The 22,167-nt window shown below is 38.3% G+C and overlaps 1 protein-coding gene across 1 annotated transcript in view; it reads right to left on the bottom strand.

The window, feature by feature from the left end:
• Positions 1-1,115: 1,115 nt before the first annotated feature.
• The window catches only part of efna5a (ephrin-A5a), a 54,880-nt gene continuing 33,828 nt past the window's right edge, over positions 1,116-22,167 (bottom strand). Inside the window, exons 2-5 of the mRNA XM_052537828.1 lie at positions 16,652-16,944; positions 4,184-4,249; positions 3,961-4,032; positions 1,116-3,835 (exon numbers count right to left, since the gene is read on the bottom strand). Of these exons, the coding sequence (XP_052393788.1) occupies positions 3,711-3,835; positions 3,961-4,032; positions 4,184-4,249; positions 16,652-16,944 (556 nt within the window). The 3' untranslated portion in view covers positions 1,116-3,710. The remainder of the gene's footprint in view (positions 3,836-3,960; positions 4,033-4,183; positions 4,250-16,651; positions 16,945-22,167) is intronic.

The raw sequence follows: 22,167 nt of genomic DNA, 5'->3' as shown, positions 1-22,167 counted from the left end.
AGTCAAGTGTGTAAATACAACATGCAGGATCTTAACTAGCTTTACTACATTATCCAGACTCATTTCTCTAAATAAAATAAGTTAGTTGAGCAGAGTTCAGGGGTATATCTCTTTTCTTTACAGTTCCTTGGCAACCAAGAACTTATTTGCATATAACTGTAAAAAGATGAACAAACACATTTTTTTAAGCAACAATTCACTTTAAAGGCCAATAAGTGGGCATACTGAGCTTTGAAGGCCAATGCATTTCCAGCATGTGTTGGTTCTCTGCATAGTTTATGACACACAATAACTATAGTTTCCTAAACCTTTGTGCATATAAATAATGACAATAAAATGCTCTAACTGCATATAGGGGATATATATATTTTATTTCTCATCAGGCCAGTTGAGGTCAAAGGCAGGAAATTGCTGAAATGAATGCATAGTGAGGAATATATTTCAAACATTTTGTGTGGCTTATCCAAAAGTTCGGGGTGGGGGGGGGGCAAGGCAGAAGATATTTAGAGGCAAATCAGTGAGAAAACTAAACACCATTCAACACCATGTCACCAAGGAATCCCCTTCAAGCCCATTCTTGTTTCAACTGGCCAATGCCCAAGACCCAAGAGTGTGCACTTGCTCATTAATATTCATTGACTCCTGAGTGTAATAATAATGATGGGCAAATATTAACATTTCTATCCCTCACTCATACAACAATGAGTTATCAGAAATCCCTGTATGCCTTGGTATAATTCCCTTTATGCCTTTTATATATATATATATATATATATATATATATATATATATATATATATATATATATATATATATATATATATAATGTAATATAATTCTCTGTTTAAGGATTTGAAAGAAAACAAAGAAAACTGTGCAGGATTCTTAAATCTCAGCTAAATCATGCAACACTGGGATAAAACATAGTGCTGGAATTTGCTGGGGTAAAAATATTTGCACACTGTTAATTAAATGGAAAGTTATGGAAATGCGATTTCAATTGTATTATCACCTGGAACACCTTAGAATAAATACCATCAGTCCTTGTATCGTAACCCACTGTATAATACTAATAACTTAAAACCAATATACATTAAAAAAGACAGCGGAAGATGTTTCTTACAACAATGACAAATTTATTTAATCATTTATTTCAGCTGCTCCAGCAAGTGTATTTACAAACAATGGCATTTGAAGATATAAAAACATGTCATATCATAATGCAAGTCAGCGCTGAACTGTCAGAGAAGTCACGGCAAATGTCTAATATTCAGGCAACACAGCCAAGAAGCCAAGGGAAATGGTGGTTTAGAAACCATGGTCTTCACAGCTGTATGAAGATGCAGATGTGTGGAAAGAAGTGAGAAATTATGTCTAACACTGAAGATATATTCTTTGGGACAAAGACAATGAGAGAATACAGGGAAACAACTGCCTTGTGGAGAAAAACCCAGGTTCAATGAGACCTCATTCCTTTGACCTCAAATTCTCAACAAATGGGAGTTTAGCACATGGACAAAAACAGACACTGCATTTGTTTTACAAAAATAACGTTTCCTGAATTAAACCTACTAACACTGTCTTTCTAGGTTTGTCCCCATGACAATAAACGGACGCGGTGCATAAACAGAACATTGCAGACTTTAAAAAAGATGTATATGGGTTAGGATTTAGCAATGGTAGTACAGTGGTGCTTTTAAGGATGGACTAGCACACATTCCTAGTTGTCGTTATGATTATTGAATCATTTAAATGTTACTCAAATCAGTCTGCAAATGCATTTATCTCCAGCAAAAAAAAGATTAACAAGTGAGTCTGATATTATGACTGGATTAGTTTTAATTCCTCATTTATCTCTTATTTCTTTTCCACAAGTGGTTCTAGTGACTAAACAATGTACAGGTACATAGCATCCATAGGATCCATGTTCTGCTGTGTTATCATAAAAAAAAAAAAAAAAAACATAGTGGCAAGCCAGACATAACCACATATTGTCAAAAAGCCAAAAGATACGTTTATGTTGGTTTACAAACTGTTGATATGTAGATGCGAATGAAAAACATGAAAACCATTCAAGAAAGGAAAACCTGGACTAGGGCAAATATTTACCCTGTTTTGTGTCTGTAAAGGCCATTAATATTGATCCCAGCAGCAGATTTCATCTTTCTCCATCTCTGGCCAAGTTCACCAGAGTATCGCAAGCCCGCAGCTAAACTGGACACCATGCTCCTCCCGTGCTGCTGTCGATTTTTTAATTCCAGAAATAACCCACATGAGGCCTCGCAGTATGTGGTCTGCGTGCCAGGCACTTTAGACAACATCAAAGAGCCTATTAAATCATGTTAGGGTGTCAGCTGCCACCGGGGTGGATCAGCGCTCAGCTACTGTTTCAGTAGATCCCAGATGAGTGTTTAATGTGCACAGCTCCTTATTTAAAAAGTAAATAAATAAAAAATGCCACGGTTGAAATGCACTTTGACAAAAGAAATGCCCATGTGAGAATCCATTTTGAGGTTTTAAGAAAATATTTCCATTACTTTTAATTCATGCTTAGAAAAAAAAAAAGAAATTCAATTGGTAAGGTATGAGCTCATTTTGTTGACCGAATTAAAATGTTAATGCTGTATTACTCTAGGGTAAAAAGACAGAATGAATGGCATTTGCAAAATGAATGCAAACCATTTCCTCCCTCTTCTCCATGATAATGGACCCTTTTAAGGAGCGACGCGACCCCTGATGGACACGATATGGAGACGGACTGCTGTTTTTTTCCCCTGATATCATTTCAAGGATTGACTTGCTGAAATTTGAACCCAAGTTATTCTGCAATGCAGTTGTTATTCGTCTAAATCAAGTTAAGTTGACTGCAGCTAGGCATTTTGTGTTCGTTTCTCCTGAATCCTGGCTGACGACTAGTACAACAAAGTGTCAAGAGCACTAAGACAGAACAATAAATAAGAAAAGGATGATTCACCAAAAACAAATTAGTATACTCACTCAAACGATTCATAAGTGATGCTCCGTACTCCTAACAAAACATAGATTTTGGCAGCTACACTTGAGCATTTTACTTCAAGAACACCACATCCGTGTTTCAGTCCCATGTACACCTGTACACAATGTACAAAACGAGTGCTTATCTTTTTCTTTTATCTACGAAAACGCTTCAAAAATGGTCACCGTTCACCTGAGCACCTGAGTCCACGCGGACTACTCCGGTTGAGATATTAAAAAGCTCCCTCTTCATAAGGGATGCTATCAGGCAACAATTTGCCTTGATATCTAGTAAAGTCAGCAGTTGAGTCCACAGTGACGATTTTTTCCCACAATGCACGTGGAAAACGAGCTCTCTTCCTCTGTTGATCTGACTTCTCTTTTCTGGATGGCAACACTGAAAGCAGTCATTGTGAAAAAGAGTATTTTTCTTCCTCTGCCCCCAATTACAAGTCCCTCTCCAACGTCATATAGGGGCACCAAGAGGACACGGACCTATTTTAGTGTGCGTGTCATAGTTTAGTAGGTTTTTTCTGTGTATAACAAGAGGTTTTTTTTTTTTTTCAATGGGTGGGGCTTTTGTTCACTGAAAACCATCCAGTCTTCCTGTGCGAGAAACTACATTTCAGCTGAGAGAAAGATCTCAGTGTTCCTTAAAAGTGCTCGACCACGAGTCCTCCTGTGTATTTCAGGTGTCACCACATATGCGCGGGATGCTATAAGGAGGAGAGGGAAGCCAAAAGAACCAGCACTGAGGCCAACAAGGGCCCTACAGTCTGAATGCGTCCAACACCGTTGACATCTCCTCGGGATGGTTCGGCAGATTCGTGACTCGTTCCGTCTAAATGTTTGAAAAAAAAAAAATGAAGATTAAAAAAGGTCTGTAATACCTTTGAGTGTACAAAAACATCTAGACTTTTTCTGATAGTTTTGAATATGGAAATGCCTTCGAAATACAATACGAACCGTTATTATCTTCTATAGAGTTAATGCTTCCATCATTGACCTTAACGCGGTCGTGACTCTTCTCGCAGTTGTCTGTGGGAGAAACATAAAACAGGGTGTTGTCAGGGTTGTGACATCATCTTAAACTCATAAAAATATTCCAGCGGTGATAAACGATGCAATTGCAACCACGTTTTGTCAGAAGCCACACCAGGATCTCTCCCGAGGGGCTTGTAAAACTTACTTGAAGGTCTGACGAAAACTTTCAGCCTCAAGCAGCTCCGTCTCCCGTTTTCACTGACTGTAGACGCTGTGGAAATAATTCAGATGGTCAATATTAGGCTCAGTCGATCCATGCTGCACACGGTTTAATAAATCAAAGTCATTTTTTTAGCTTTAGATATACAACATGACTCAACAGTAAGGATTCTGTTGTTGTTGTTGTTGTTTTTTTTACTGGCCTGGTCGAGCCAGTAGTGCAGATTTTTTTACATGCACTGCCAACATTTTCATCTACATTTACATTTAGTCATTTAGCAAATGCTTTTATCCAAAGTGACTTACAAATGAGGTACAACAACAAGTAATTTATCATAGGAGACAGAATATTCACAGTGCACAATGCTTCAAATGTGATGTACTGTAGAGTAGCCCACAAGATATATCTGTATTTATTATACGAAGTGCCTTTGTTTGGGGTTCGGTTTAATTTCCATAGTGATAAGGCCAGTAAACCTACATTTTAAAACTTGCTATTAAGTTAAAAAAAAAATATATATATATTTTTATATTATATTTATAACAAATGTTGTAACAAGTTATAACAAATTGTAGATGTAACTCCAGGTGCACTATGAATGCATGCACCACTTGTCTTTGAAAATGACTGCATGACTGATGAATGATCAAGACAAACCCCATATTGGCCAGCAGAAGTTAGATAATGACCATAATTTTTTGACAAGCTTTCCAAATGGTGACAACGCAACATTTCCACAGGTTCAAGGCCACTAGGACCATTTATTTCAGGTTTAGTCTATTAGTACATCATCAGGTGCTACCTATCTTAGTCGTTTGTGGCTTTTTACATGCAAAGGCCTCATTTAAATGCTGCCATCAGCCTCAGAGGAATGCACAATCAGCATTCATTTAGCTTCTTACTGATAGACGCGGGCGGTGCTACTTTGGCTATGCCGTTTCCCTTGTCATCTCAACCATGAGCCATGTTTCTCAATTTGTCCTCTCCATAAAGAAAAGCTTATTAGCACTTTAAGAGGAACAGGTAGACAGCCTCTCTCTCCACTATCCGCTCTTTATGCAATATGTAATGCAATCTGGCATAGTCAAGAAGTAATGCAAATGGAGACCGGTGGGATGACGGGGAAAGAAGGGCTTGTTATTTTACCCACAGACCACACTGTACGTAAAGGTGACAAAGTAATGAGCAATGCAATGCACTTCAATAAATCCGCTCCTTCAAAGCCTCAGAGTAATGAGCATCGACTGCACAAAATGCAATGTCCTTATAGCCAACACAATATGTTTTCTTGATAATTCAATTGGTGAGGCTCACTTGCAATGATGTGGACATGCACTCCACTGTGACTTTCCAAATGGAAAGAAATAGGAGTTGGATGTCTTGTTTTTCTGGTAGGATGCTTGAAATTTGGATTATTTGGCAATATACTTCAGGATAAATAAGCTAAGGCTAATGTCCACAGCACACACACACTCCATTAGTGGCAGGATGATGAATTAGTCTTTCTCTTTAAATTTGTTTACTGGCAGCAAATATTTATTGAACGACCTTATCTTGACCACAGACATCACTAACAGCAGTTTTTTTTTTAAAGGTGCTAAACCTTTCCGAGCTCTTTTCATAACCTCTGATGGGTGTGACCATTCCACAAGCCTCTTAGATGTAGATTGGTCATTACATACATCAACACCTGCTACTTAAAGCTGTACTGGCAGCTAGTAACATCAACAGCTGCAAATGACAGATCACAGGCCGAAAGAAACACCTGCCACTAAAAGCTCTGTAATCAGCTGTGATGATACGAATGACTTCTGTTCAGTCCTTAGACCATATTGCCAGTATGAACTGCTGAACCTTACATTGACTCCTCCCGGTCAGACCTCATGAGTTCACTGTACTGGTTTTGTTGAGGAAATATATGGGTCAGTGAGTATAAGTGGCTATGATAAAGGGAAAAAAAGGGGTTTGAAATGCTGAGTTCTCAGAAATGCACTGTTAGTGGTATCAAATGATCTAATTTTCAATAAAAATGTATGTTTAATGACACTAAAAATATCACAAGCATCAAGAAAAAGTAGTAACATTTCCTTACATCTTATTTAAAATCATATTTAAAATGTTTTTTTTTAGTTTCTTAAAATATAATATGTGTTACTCTATATGATATATATATATATATTTATATATATATATATATATATATATATATATATATATATATATATATATATAATATGTTATTGTATTATTTTCACACATTACTTTGATAAACAAAGGTAATGTAAATAAATATTATTTTATATGTTCTTGTTATTTGTTTCATTTTTTTCGAGACATTAAACAGAAAATTTTATATAAAATGTTATGAAAGTTATGTGTGATATATAACTATACAAATATTATGGACCGTTATTCCTTAACATTAAGTTTTTAATTCATTTAAGAATTTGAACTAACTGTGTTTTTTTAGAAAAAGGTCAAAATATCCACAAATTTTCAATGATATTTACTGTCATTATATATAAGTAGTGCATTCTGAAGTACTTTTTAATAAATTCAAACATTTTTTTAAGTGTCTTGTCATTGACCCCTATATCTGTTTACACTTTAAACCCCCATGGAAGTGTGAAAATGAAGCTATAATAGGATCAGTTGCCTATAGAGGAAAGAAAAAGAATCAAGAGAAAGACATGTCGGAAGAAAAGAATTATAACTCTTTTCCCCATTAGCTGGCTGGCTCATCTCTGAGCTTGCAGACATTCCCATAATGCACCATGGCTCTTCTAGCCTTGACCGCCATGATTCCCTGCTGTGTGGGGTCTCCAGCTGCACTTAATCTGCTGTCTCTCTTCTCATCCCCACACCCTCATGACTGCGGGGAGAGCTTAGGTTAAATCAATGTGCTTATGTGCTCCCTACACTGACATACTGGGGGCTTGTGAAACCTTAATCACATCCCCACAAGCATATTTCCTTTGATTTGGGAGAAATTGCTTTTGTCTCATTCCTCAAGTCTGGTCTAGCTTGGAATGGGATCCCATACTGATTGGAAACACGACTTCACAAATACATTGCACATTCCAATCTTACTGTCACTACTACCACAATAAATATCTGCTGAGTGTGAGTCATAGACTGTATAAAAACATAGACGTAGTGTCCGTGACATCACCCATAGGTTTCCGAAGAGCGTTTTTGTAGCCAAAAGTGGGCGGAGGCAGCCGTTACCATCTTGGCAGTGCGTCACCGCGCGTCTCTCCCGGATAATCGAAAATGGGCAAAAAGGCGGGAGCTGGTTGCTGAAACCACGCCCACCTAGCTTGACAGCAGTGTCAGCAGCTGCAATCCACCTGTCACTCAAGTGGCCACGCCCTTAATTAGGCAGAGCTTTAAGGCTTAATATAATTTAAATTGCTGAGTTATATAAAAAAAATCACTCCCCCTCACAGTTGTCGCGAAGGGCAAAATTAGCTATATAGATCAAAATCATTTTTTGAACCAGGATCTAAAGTTGGGCAGTTTAACATGGGGAGTCTATGGGATTTACACCCTTTTGTATGGCCAGTTGACGAATTACAGTTTAAGTCACTTCTTGTATGGGCTTCACGCAGAGATGGGACCAAGTCACACATGTGCAAGTCTCAAGTAAGTCTCAAGTCTTAACCTTCAAGTCTCAAGTAAGTCCCAAGTATTTTTTTCTTGGGCAAGTCAAGTCAAGTCAAGTCACAAGCTATGTCAAGTCAAGTCCAAGTCAAGTCACCTTAATATTGTTATTTTACCTGCAGAATCTGATCTTAATAAAGTTAAAAGACAAGATATAAGTAACTGTCAGTAAATTAAAATAATTTGGATTTGCATTGTAAATACTCATGTTCAGTAAAATACATCATGGAATCAAACAAAATTGTAACTTCCTAAAATTATTTATTTTTCACTTCTGCCAACAGTGTTTGAAATGTTTTACATTTTCAACATTGAGTCCATAAAACTAAACATCCAACAGACTCCTCTCTGAACACCTCTCTCTCTCTCTCTCTCTCAAACACAGTTTACATACAACATTAAACTGTTACATTTCTCCTCTCTCTCTCTCTCTCTCTCTCTCTCTCTCTCTCTCTCTCTCACACACACACACACACACACACACACTCTCTCTCTCTCTCTCTCTCTCTCTCTCAGAGTATAGAATATAAATATGACCTATTTTCAGTTGTTTCATACTTTTTTTTTATGTACAGTACAGACCAAAAGTTTGGACACACCTTCTCATTCAAAGAGTTTTCTTTATTTTCATGACTATGAAAATTGTAGATTCACACTGAAGGCATCAAAACTATGAATTAACACATGTGGAATTATATATGTAATTATATACATAACAAAAAAGTGTGAAACAACCGAAAATATGTAATATTCTTGGTTCTTCAAAGTAGCCACTTTTTGTTTTGATTACTGCTTTGCACACTCTTGGCATTCTCTTGATGAGCTTCAAGAGGTAGTCACCTGAAATGGTCTTCCAACAGTCTTGAAGGAGTTCTCCGAGAGATGCTTAGCACTTGTTGAACCTTTTGCCTTCTGTCTGCGGTCCAGCTCACCCCTAAACCATCTCGACTGGGTTCAGGTCCAGTGACTGTGGAGGCCAGGTCATCTTGCACAGCACCCCATCACTCTCCTTCTTGCTCAAATAGCGCTTGATGCCTTCAGTGTGACTACAATAGTCAATAGTCATGAAAATAAAGAAAACTCTTTGAATGAGAAGGTGTGTCCAAACTATTTATATATATATATATACATATATATATATATATATATATATATATATATATATATATATATATATATATATATATATATATATATATATATGTGTGTGTATGTAATATGCACTTGTCATGATTGGGTAATCGCGGCAGCTACATTTGTTTTTCTGATTAATTGTTTTGCTCTATGAGAAAGACAAGGTAACAAAATATTCGGGGCTTATGCCCCCTTAGCCCAGCCCTAGCGCCGCCCCTGGAATACGTTTTTTTGACGGCCTGCTAGCGGATCATTAGGGGCTGTTCACATCACGTCTTCCGTGCGCGCAAGTTCGTTATTTCCAATGTAGGCGCGCGGTATGCGCTCTCATAATGGAAGCAACGCGCTCAACATCTAAACTTTTCAGAATGCCGCAAGCGCACCGCAGGTCATGTGACAATAACTAACCAATCAGCTTCATCCTTTCTCGTATCAACGTTGAAAGCTCAGCTAAGAAATCCATTTATCCTTTGCTGAAATTTCCGCGTTTTCATTGAGAGAGAGGGTGTAATGGATGCTTAGCAACGACAGACGCCCCAGGAGCACTTCTGCCCGAGCGCTTTGGAAAGAAGTAGAAAGCGGCGTGACTAGCGTTTTCCACGCGTTTTTAGGCGCGAACTATTGAAGACAAAAGCGATGACCCTCGGTACCTCTCAGGCTGACATGTTGATGCAGGGCTCTCAAGTCTCACGCATTGGGCGTGAGACTCACGCATTTCAACCCGTTCACACGCTCACACGCCACACCTTGTATTTCTCACGCAGAGACATTACGAGGACAACGCCCACCAAGTTGCGGCGCTATTTTTTTAAACAGTGAAACAGGTAACGTAGAGGAATCAAGTGAGTTCCCCGAAGGCCCTGACACGCACCTGCTAATCGAATAAAAAAAATATAGCTACCGATCAGCCAATCAGAAAATAGCATTGCTGTATCCGGGTAAGATTTTTACAGGCTCGTGTGCAACACAGATCCAGACGCTCGCTGAAGTAGGTAACGTTACGGTTACAGACTTGTCAAGACAATGACACAGATTTTCACTATATGTTTTTTTTTATCAATATATTAATTTAACATTTTTTAAAAACAGTCTAAGATATGTTTTGGTCTGATGGTTATTATGACCCCGACACGCACGCAATTTTGGCCATTATACGTGGTCGGCCGTAGCTTTTGTGCCTATTATTAGCCCACTATTATTTTTTTATTGCCAAAGTTACACGTTGAAGAGGATGCGGGGCTACTCTGACAGTTTTATATAAGAGACTTCTATAATAGGCCTATCCATAATACTTGTATGGCAGTATCCATAATAGTTTAAAAAAAAAAAATTTTTTCTTTCCTTTTATTTTTACTGCACCTCATCCTGGTCCCCATTTTCAAAACGTTTTGCCTAGGCTATTTCATTATATTTTATCCAATGTATAATATTGATTATTGCATTCGTCTATTTCAAAGATGTCAGGGAAGAGGCAAAGGAGCAATCTTTCATGCTTTGTTCTAAAAGATCTGGGCCCGTATTCATAAAGAATCTTAATGCAAAAAGTAGTTCCTAGTGACAAAATTCTAAGAAAATTCTTAGAAATGTGGGCGTTTACTTTTAAAATTAAAGAAAAAAATCCTAGTAAAGAAAAAATTAATTCAGAAAGCATCTTATCCCTTAAAAGAGGTCTTAAGGTAAAATTTGTTATGAGCACAGACGAGGACTTTTAAGAGGCTTAAGAGTTTCTTTAGCAGAGGAGAAAATGGCAGAAAGATGAAGAGGCAGAAGAAATGTGTTGCAGACAATGGATGACAATGAGTTAATAAGACGGTATAGATTATATAATAATTTAATATAATATAATTTAATATATAAATTAAAGTAATCACTACATTACGATATTTGGCAACTGGGAACATGCAACAATGCAATAGTGATGATTTGGGTCTGTCACAACCTTCTGTAAGCAGAGTGATCACACAAACAATTACAGCACTTTCAGAACATCTTATTGTGTCACAGTTCATTTAGTTTCCACTGGAGATTCCCACCTTGCAGGCTCTAAAAACTGCATTTATGAATATAGCAGGCTTATAGGTGAACACAAGCAGGGGGAATGAACCGTTAATAGTTTGTCCTATACGCTCCCATGTCTGCTTCTTGTGCCTTGCTGTGTCTGAATTTTCCTTTAAGAATGGCCTTGTGTTCATCCATTAACTGGGCTAACAGTAAACACTGTTCCTCTGTCCAGATTGGCTTTCTCGCTCTTCTTGGCTTTGATTCCATGTTTGATACATTAAAACCAACACTCAAACCGCCACTTACATAGGACGGCAATCACTGTAATTGGAAAGAGTGGAACAATTTTTATCATTCTAAGCCAATCAAATACCTTATAGGAAATTAAAAGCATGGTAAATAAAAAAATAGAATTCATATACACACATATAATGTGTGTGTGTGTGTGTGTGTGTGTGAGAGAGAGAGAGAGAGAGAACGGTCAAATAGGAAAAATTACGCATGTAAATTTAAAGTGAGGATTAGAATAGACCCTATACTTAAAATCACTCTTTTTTTTCCTTCTTGGACAACCAGCCAATCAGAGTCTTCAAAAGATTGTGTCATACATAGCAACCGGTTCAACTCCGCCTCCTCACTAAGATAAACGTTTTTGTCTTTTCCTTACTCAGAGTTGCTCTCAGATCGGTCCCGAATCGCTTTTAAGCTAAGACTCCTACGTAAAAGTTTTTAAGCTAAATTAAGAGTTTTCTGAGAGGATTCTTAGAATCTTTATGAATGCGGGCCCAGCTCCCTAAAAAGGTGGCTAGGTCAGAGGAGGAGGCTGTGGAGAATACAGTAGGGGAGGGAGTTAGGGTGCCAGTAGAGGATGGGTGCATGGAAGAGACTGTGGAGGACCATAGAGGAAACAGTGGAGAACCCACTGGAAACAGGGAAAAAGAGAGGGTTATGTAGAGCAGCCACCTGTAGGTGTTCCTTTAAGAAGGAGTGGTCAACCCGATCGCCATTCATCACAATGGGAACCACCAGCTCTTTTTACTGGTGCTTAGTCTGCAGACAAGATAACTCCTGTGTCCATCAAGGTGTGAGGGACATAAGCAGGGAGGATTTCTAAAATAGCTGCATTAGTGTTAGTGCTTGCTCATTCAAATACCTATGCTGAGAGGGTTTTCTCCATGGTGGGATTAAACAAGACCTAAACCAGGAACAGTTTAGCACTTGATGGAACTGTGAAAAATGGCTGGCCTGGAACCACAGTGATTCAAATGGGAGCCACCAACCCCTGGCCTCAAAACCAGCTACCAACACCTACTATAAACAGCACTGACCATTTTCTCTCTCTCTCTCTCACACACACACACAAATAAATGCTGAATTAAATAAATATTATTTTATTTGTAAGAATATGTGTCATTTATGAGATCAGACACCCGTCTCCATCAAACCCCTGCCGACATCGCGACCGCGGGCAAAATCTCACTCTGAACTCAGTTCAAAACTTGAGAGCCCTGTTGATGTGATGTTATATCTGATTTAAGTGGGCGTGGTGTGTGTAAGGTAGAGAGGGCATGACTGATGATAGTGTCCTGATCCAGTCACGACGCTATTCTCAGCCTGCGCTCCAGCTGAGTAATCAACTTTATTTAAAAAAATAATTTATATATTTTATATTCAAACTGAAAACATGATGTAATTAACACTCAAGTCATTCAAGTCATCGTGTCTCAAGTCAAGTCAAGTCCCGAGTCTTTAACTTCCAAGTCCGAGTCAAGTCTCAAGTCCTAAAAATAGCGACTCGAGTCGACTCGAGTCCAAGTCACCAAGTCACAAGTCCCCATGTCTGGCTTCACGAGAGAAAGCAAGATGTTGCTTCTTGGTGTGAGTGGGCAAATCAAGTGTTGTATAATGTAACATCAGTATTGTCAGTGTCCAAAATTAACTTCTTGCCCAGAGATGCTAATAGGATGCCATCCGGAGACGGGAATTTGTGTGGTTGGAGAGGGAACTGCGGATTAAAGATGTGCAGGAGTGACCATTGCTGCTCTATAATGGCATTCATGACTGATTACAACCACAGCAAACCCACAGAAAAACATTCAAAACTCAGCATTCTCAGTATTTCAGTGAAATGTATTTAAAAACCATGACACTGATTTTTTTCTCCCATGTTTTCAATCAACTACGAAAAATAACAAAATATGTCTAATCTGGAATATGTTTTTTAAAGCTGTGATCACACTCATTTCACTTCAAAGTGTAGCGCTTAATAAGCTATACTAAATAATACCAATAAAACAGAGAACAACTACAAAATAAAATAAAATATCAGCTTTTTGTAGCAGCAACATATGTAAGATCAGTCTTCAACGTTCAAATTGCTGCCTGTTATATAAATGTGAAGACGACCCATTATGATTTAGTTGTTCCAAGTTTTCTTTTCTTGACGTTTAAAGGGACAGTTCACCCAAAAATGAAAATTCTGTCATCATTTACTCACCCTCAAGCTTGTTGGTAACCAAATATGCTGGTCCCCATTGGCTTCCATAGTATTTTATTCTGTACTATGGAAATCAATGGGGACCATCAACTGTTTGGTTACCACTATTCTTAAAATCATTATCTTTAATGATTCACAGAATGAAGAAACTCACGTTTGGAATGACTTGAGGGTGAGTAAATGATGAATGCCTTTTCATTTTGGGGTGGATTATCACTTTTATCACTATCTCAAGAAATATTTCACGGTTCTTTAATAAACAGTTTTGTTCAAGGTCAGGCTGTTACTCTTACAGTTCCTTATAAAGTTACCCATCATTGGCAAGTTACTCACTCATCGAAGGCAATTTTTTGCTCATAAATTGCTCTTGACATGTGTTAACTTTAGAACTTAATTACTGTAAATGTGCCAGCCTGAATGCTCAGTGCCAGTAAGAAAGAAACATCTCTAATTTCAAGGCTCTCACTTTTTTTGTTACATAAACTGTGACAATAATCAACAGTCTCTTCTGTGTTAAGATGATTTCATGGGTGGCTTATATGACAAACTCTCATTCTGTCAGTCATCAGAAATCCCTCGCTGTCAGCATGCGGCATGTAACTGACCTCTCATTGGCAGACATTAAGACTAGACTACTACACCAGCTCTGCTTATTCAAAGACACTCTACACTGCCACGGCCCAGGCTGCTCATCCACGTCTCCTTTCCCACACGGCCGACACCAGATCCCTGTGTAGTTCTCCACCCGAGCTGCAGACAGCCAGGGGCAATAAACCTCCCAGACACCACTATTCCAGCTATGAGTCGAGCGATCAGATGCGATGTAACTGAGAAGACTGATAAATGAGGAAAGACGGATTGATGCTCCGTCTTTGAATTAAGATGCACACCTAATTCTTTTCTCATGCATTCTTGAGTGCTTTGAGAGCGCTTTGTAATGCAGGGAATAGTTTTGGCTCAGGTAGCGACTACGCCACTTATAAGCAAACCGCAAAGTACAGGATTCTTATCAAAGAAATCAGGTCTTGCTTTAAGCACAACGTAGGAATGTTTCTGGTTTACCTTATGAAGCATTATGAAGATGGAGGGACTAGACTACAAATAGCAGTTGTTGGCTTTTGAAGCAGGGTCACATCAGACAGACTGCACTACCGTTGGTCCCGCTCAGGCAGGAGGGAGAGGCTGACTAAAAACCTTTCCTTGAAATTGGATTTCTATCCTCTGAGATTAAGATCAGACTTCCACACTGGCCATATTGGAAAAACATGCTGCCTTGAGCCATTCAGGATTGTGAGTTCAACTGCAGTCATCAGAGCATGTTCACTTTTGACCTGCAGGGCCGGGCCCTCTGATCCCCTCTGATCGTTTCCTGAGTGGGCCGGGCGGGCACGCTGACTGACAGCTCAGAGACTGCGCTTGTCACCTCTCTGCACTCCTGGAGCGACCCCTCACTCAGAATGATTAGCCACCAGCCAACAAAGATATTCTGTCTAACCAAATCATTACAGACAAACTAATGAAGAAAATGATTCAGGAAAACTTGGTTAAAATAGACTTAAAATGAATCATTATGTATTTTAAAATATTTATACGGTATCAAATTGTATAAAAAAATGAATTAAATATAAAAACATCAACTGTTTTTATAGCAAAATATCAACAAATTTAGTGAAATTATTTTCCACACAGTATGTATCAAATTATACAAAAATGGCAAACATAATAATAGAAAATTAAATGGTACATATTTTTCATTTTAAATAATCATTTAACAGTAAAGAATATAAATGTATATAAAAACGATTTATTTGTAATTAATTTTTTTTCTATAAAATTATTTTATATTATAAGCTGTTAAAAAAAGAGAAATAATAGAAAATGTTCTATAAATTCTATAATGTATTCAAATAGCTTGGTTTTACAATATATTCAAATATTTTCTGCTTTCCATTTCTAGTTTAAAACAGTTTCTGAAATGATCAAGGTTACTGAAAGCCGCTGTCTACTTGAGATAACATTTAGCAATCACTCTTAACTGCTTTGCTTCAACTCGAGCTGACTGACGTGTTGTTTATTTTGTTCCCTTTACTCATTATTCCATACAAATGGAGAAATGTCCTGTTCTTTTGAGAGAGCCCATAACAGTGTAGTCATGACACTGATTCACACAGGAGCGAGACGTGTGCGCTCTGAATCCTTGTTTTCCTGTAAAACCCCTCATATTATCTGACAACTCCATCACTTCAGTCGAGATGTTTCCCATCCTATTATTCTTACTCACAAGCCTTCGGGGAAAAAAGTCCATTTTACTATGTTGCAACATCTCAGATAGACACCCACACTGATGCAAAACATCCATATCTCCTGCTGGGATCTAACCCCTAAGTGCTATATTCTGTGCATTCCAATCTGTGTTTTATTTCTCAGTCTCCATTTACTTATCTACTGTTGCTACCACTTCCCCATTCTTCATTCTTCTATTCCTTCCTTTCACATCTCATGCAAACATGTCCATCGTTTTATGTGCCCATGAGATCTGTCAGATCATCAGGGCAGATAGTGCCAAATCAAATGCTCCACATCTCCTGTGTGCGCCTGCATAAATGAACCCATCATGGCCCTAAGCAGTCCGAGCAGTCGGACCACTCCTGTGCCTTATTTTGTCTTCCCACTCCCACCCTGTAGGGATCTGACTCCAGTTGTAAAAACATGGGTTTAGATGCTTGTTTTTAAGAGCCCTCTCACGAGCAAACGAAAGCTGAGACTAGGAGTTTGCAACAAAGACTCTTTAGAGGAAGACCAAGATGTTTTTTCCTGAGGTTCACGTTTCCCTTATAGCCTGTTTGCCAAGACTCCTGAAAAACAAATTCATACTTGGCAATGACTTCCTTTCCGTAATGTTCGTAATCAGATACTTGCCTTAAAATTATACCATTACATGAAAGACTTGAGTTGTCTTATCCTCCGTGAGGACGCTAATACAACATCCTTTTTTTCAGGCAATGCAACCTTTTCCATATATAAACCGAAATGCAATCTAACAAATCTATTTAACATGCACAGCATCTGCTATTGGATAGAGAAATCATAAAACATTATTGAGGTACGAATCACTTCAGCACAAAAAAAAAAGAACGAAAAATCAACATGATACTCACAGATATAGTAATATTCTCTGCCTGGCCGAAATTCAAATCCTAGTGAGAATGGTGTGAAAAGCTGAAACTTCTCAGAGAACTTCAGCGGCCCGTTGGGCGAGCGAGGCCGGTTGCACTCCCAACGCTTGAAACCTTTTGCCGTGTGGTCGCAAGAGCTGTAGCCGTCGTAGTTGACCATGTAGAGGACGTAGCGCTCCATTCTCTCCTCAGGGACTGTGTCAATGTAGTGGGGACAGTATACGTCCAAATAATCATTGATGCATACATCAATGTGGTAGTCTCCTCGGTAGAACCTGTGACAAAAAGAAAAGCGAGAGGCCGCAGTGAGTATATACGAGATGAAATATTAACGATTGAGTTACTCTCATTCGTATGTTTTACGAGCCATCGAGCCCCTACTTCACAGAAAGGCCAGTTCTGGAGGAAGCCACTTATTTGAGAGCAATTACCGCAAATGTGAAAGCACGTAAATCATCCGATCTTAGTCTGCTAGGGCTCACTGAGGAGCACGAGGAAAATTCATAATCCTGTCGTTGACGTGGATGCTTTAAATACGCCTGAAAGAATGGGTTTCCATGGGCCAGAGATGACAGCTTGAAATATGGCACTCCGAGGAATGTTTTAGAAGAAAAAAATGTGCATCACTTGTGCCAAAACGGCCAACTATTCCAGATTTATGTCTTGTTTATTTTAAATTGAGATGACCTCTAGAGGATCTAACCAAATGTGAATGTCAATGGAATGTGTGCGACTTCATTTAGACAAGAAAGTGATTTAAAAACCATAGACTCCCATAGGCTCCATAAGTGTTTAGTGAAGATGGATATGCTCAGGTCAGCTATGTTTATAGGCACTGCAAAAAATATAATATCATATTTACAACAAAAATGAGTGAACGTGACTGTGGGCTGGCGACACGGATTAAATGTGGAGGACGCCCAGGATTCGGTGGGAATTTTCAGGGTGTAAGATAGTGGACACCCAGCAGGAACCCTGGGGAGAGTCAGATGAGCTTCCAGGCTCATGTGAGGTTAGCATCGCAATCCTGCTGTGGACAGAAGCACAGCTGGGCAAGCTGACACAAAGATTTCCACTCATTACGGACAATAAAAGACTATTGAGAGCAGATGGAGATCGAGACCTATCTGATTATCATTATGTGGATTTTCAACACACTGCTGGAATACGGAGTTTCCCTGTAGGTTTGGCCGGCTTGGCGGTGGTTTGTGTGTGCGTGTATGAGTGTGTATGCATGTTTGGCAGAGTGTGTGTGTGTGTGTGTGTGTGTGTGTGTGGATGCATATAGATGCTGCTCAAAATCTGCAAGCAGTTTAGGGCTATTTTGAACAACTATTGTTTATTACTCTTGGGAGCTATATCATTTGAATGGAAAACAAAATCTCAGCTGTGAGAAATCCTGAGTGATCACGCAGGCCAATGTTTCCAGCTCAAAATCTGGTATTTGAAAGTGTGTAACATGCAAACATCTTTTTACTTTGTCATTGGGCACCGGCAAAAACAAAGCTATTTCCTGATTTAAATGACTGTCATCTTTTAAAGAGGAATGATTCAGTCTAGTGTTCAAAAAAAAAAAAAACTGGTGTCCAGAGCACAGGATCATGGAAAACATTACAAAACAAGAAAAACACATTTAAATAAGGTGATTAATTTAACACTAATGCATTAGCTTTAATGAACTAGCATTTATAATTGTTGGTTAATTACAATTTTATATATACCACCAAATATTTAACATTTCAAATTATTCAAAACCATTTGTTTAACCATAAGTTTGGGGTGGTGAGATTAACAAAAATAATGGTTTTCTATTTTACAGTATTTAAAAATTTCATTTATTCCTGTAATAGCAGATTTTCAGGAGACATTCCTGTAGTCTTAAGTCAGTATCACATGATCCTTCAATAATATGCTCATTTGGAGCTGAAGATTATTTATTTATTATTATTATTTTAAAATCAGTTAAACAGTTGAGCTGCTTAATATTTTTGTAGAAATATTAATATAATTTCTGCAGGATTCTTTAATGAATAGAAAGTTCAAAAGAACATAATTGCTTTAATTTTATAACATTACAAATATCATTTTTGAAGAATTTAATGTATCCTTTCTGTATTCACTTCCTGAACTGTAGTGTAATTTTAGATTATTTAACGTATTATGAACAAACATGAATTGACAACAAACAGTATATTGGTAAATGAACATTATCTGTTGTAATATCATTGCTAGTTCAGATGCAGAATGCATTAACTATTGTAAATAAAATGGCCATTACTTTAGAGTGTCACCCTTTTTTCATTCATCTTCTTAAACTAAGCTCTAAATTAGTCACAAAATAGTAAAGTCATGGCTATCAACACAAAGGTCATGGGTTCATTTTACGTGAACTGATGAAAAAAAAAAGTGAATCTTCAATACACTGTAAGTTACTTTGAATAAAAGCATCTGCCAAGCACATGAATACACTGTGAAATGTGAAATCTCACCTATCGATCATGTGAAATATCTTCGCTAGAGGATACCAAATAACTATTTCCCCTGGGTCACAAAGTTTAAAGACCAGACAACAACATATAATCTCTCTGGACAACACCACCTAAAGGCAACAGAGAGCTTTTCTATGTCCGTGTCAGAAAAATCAATGAGTGAGAGGATTGAGTCACATTGTGTTACTTTATAATATTCTTATGTGGCCTCTAAATCAAAAGCCACCTCAGCATTTTATTTTCAATGTGTATCAGATGAGCTCCAGTGGGTTATAAAGAGATTTGACCCCATTAAACCCAATAACAGACAAACAGCTCATCAATGTTGGTCTTTCTTTCATGTGCTTGAAGAGCGATGGGCCAGCTGGTCAATAAACCACACAATGCTGTGCCAATTCATCATTAGGATTAAAAAAGTAGCTCATTAGCTGTTTCTATCAAGTCTACTAACACAAACATGGCACAAGGCTGCATCAGAACAAGTCCTACAACAAAAACCTCCCATAACGATAATCCTGCTATTCAGTTGATTCCATCGCTCTTTCTCTACATGTTCAAACAGAGGGTTATGGGTGATGACCGGGGCAGACCTGAGTCTAAAGAAAGGCAGGACACCAGGAGGCAGTGGGCTCATGGAGTACATTATTAAAGTTGGTTCATCCCAAGGTCAGATTCTTCAGACTTAACAATGGAATGAAAAATGAAGGAGGCTCTTCACTCAAGAATTTCCAATAGAAGCCAATTAAATCAAAAGAACTCTGAGAAAGCTGGCATTTATTTTCCCTAGAACTGAAGAAATGGGCAAAAAAATATCAAGCTGACATAGACATGCCTCTGGACAAAACAGCATTATTGTTTTTAAAGGGAAAACTCACCAAATTCAAATGCTCCAACATTCTAAACCCATGTGATTTTCTTTCTTCAATGGAACACCCAATAGACCCCACCCAGTAGACCCCATCGGCTTTCATTGTATGGACAAAATCCTTTTTCAAAATATCTTGTGTTTAGAAGAAAGAATGTCATACAGGTTTGGAACAACATTAGGGTGATTAATTTTGGGGTGAACTATCCCTTTAGACACACCACCTTACAATTCCTGCAGAGGGCGTGCTTGAGGCAATGATTGACGTGAATCCCGGGGTGTGGGTCAGCTAAGCCTTGAGCCCTCCAGGCCTTTCACAGTGGCACAGATGGAGGATCTCCTCCTCGGGTTACAGCTCTTGGGCCAGCCGTGGAGCAGTTTTCCTATCATTCAGTGGGGAGGCAACAGTACATCTCCCAACGCCTCAGATATCACTCATTCACCCCTTCCAAAAGAATGTCTGCCCAGAAGCATTAACATCACAGACAAACAATGGCCTGCCAGGACTTCAAGCTGTGCTGGCTTGGCAAACGCCTCAAAAGATGGATGAAGGTGAAAGAGGGGAGAAAAAATGCATATAAGAGAGAGTTTCCCATGGAAAATACTCCTTGTGAAATTTTCTTGTAGAGAATATATGGTTCTCTACATTAAAAACATACTGATGTTTGTGGGAGGCATGTCCATATTTCAGAAACATTGGCAAAGAACATTCAGCAGAAGATTAGAAAATAAGGCTGAGGTTTTAGGTAGATATTTGTGGATGGATATGTGGTTTAAGAAAGTAACCGATCATGAGTGAGTGAGAACGGGACTACCTGTCTTGAATAAGATTGTTACCTGTCTAACAATTATGATATGTGGAAAATATTCACGATTCCATAGCTTAATCGTTCCGCTCTTGTGATGTTGTGATTAGTGGAGTGCTGTATGGTATATGTCACTCATCAAAGAATAGGACTATCCTTTGGTTAATCCTATGGGTTCATAAACACACACAAAGGGAAGGGAAGTTGTGGCCTAGTGGTTAGAGAGTTTGACTCCTAACCCTAGGGTTGTGGGTTTGAATCTCAGGCTGGCAATAGCATGACTTAGGTACCATTACCAGTGTGTGTGTAAACTTTGGATGGGTTAAGTGCAGAGCATGAATTCTGAGTATGGGTCACCATACTTGGCTGAATGTCACTTTCATTTCACTTCAAACAAATGTATCGAAATGAATGACCTTCATATCTGGCATTCACAATCACTTGATTCTGGTTTTGATTCATTAAGAATTGAGTTCTGATTTCTTTTGGGTATATTTCAGTAATGTCAGTTTGGTTACACATGAAAAAAAAAAAGCTCAGTGTTGTCAGTGTCATTTTTGGCGGAATCGGGTTACACTGGTTGAAAAACGTAAACATAAATGTTAAAAATTAATTCTGTGGTCATTTAGTCACCCTCATGTCATTCTAAACCTCCTTCAGAACAAAAGCTTTATCGTTTCTATCTGTTCCACAGAAAAAAAGCATACAGGTTTGGAATGACATGAGGGTGAGCAAATGAATACAGATTTTTTTATTCAAAGGTGAACTGTCCCTTTAAGAATCAGTATAGAGAATGAGAAAATCAACATTTTTAGCCAACCCTAGAACAGTCTGTTTTAATGCTTTGGCGAAAGGTCACATATGGGACACCCTGCGGCCTTGTGAACTTCATGGATGAGTGCAAGCAGCAGACATACTACTTATAAATAACATGCTTGTTTAGATTGAAAATTTCATTATCTTGAGTGGATCCTCTTTACTGCTGCAATTGAGTAGATGCTTTACAGTTCTCAAATAACTAGACTGACATGAGTGCTTGGCACCAAATATACTCTAGTGGCCTTAATGCAACATTGAGACCACGTGAGGTCAGAACTAGGGTCATGGATCGGCCATTATTAATGAAGGAATCCATATTCAAAAAAGAACGAATAGAATGACAGTTTGACCCTGGGGTCATTCATCTAGTGAGTGTGTAACATAAAATGTATTCACCAAACAAACAAATGCAAAGAACAGATTATTTGTTGAGAAAAACAAACAAGCAACAGCTCAGCAGCACAAGTGAGAGAGAGGAAAGGATAAGAGTCGGGACTTCTAAGTAAACATGAACCTGCC

Source organism: Carassius gibelio, chromosome A21 (genome assembly GCF_023724105.1).
Source record: "Carassius gibelio isolate Cgi1373 ecotype wild population from Czech Republic chromosome A21, carGib1.2-hapl.c, whole genome shotgun sequence".
Lineage (NCBI taxonomy): Eukaryota > Metazoa > Chordata > Actinopteri > Cypriniformes > Cyprinidae > Carassius > Carassius gibelio.
This window is presented reverse-complemented; position numbering and strand designations above follow the sequence as displayed.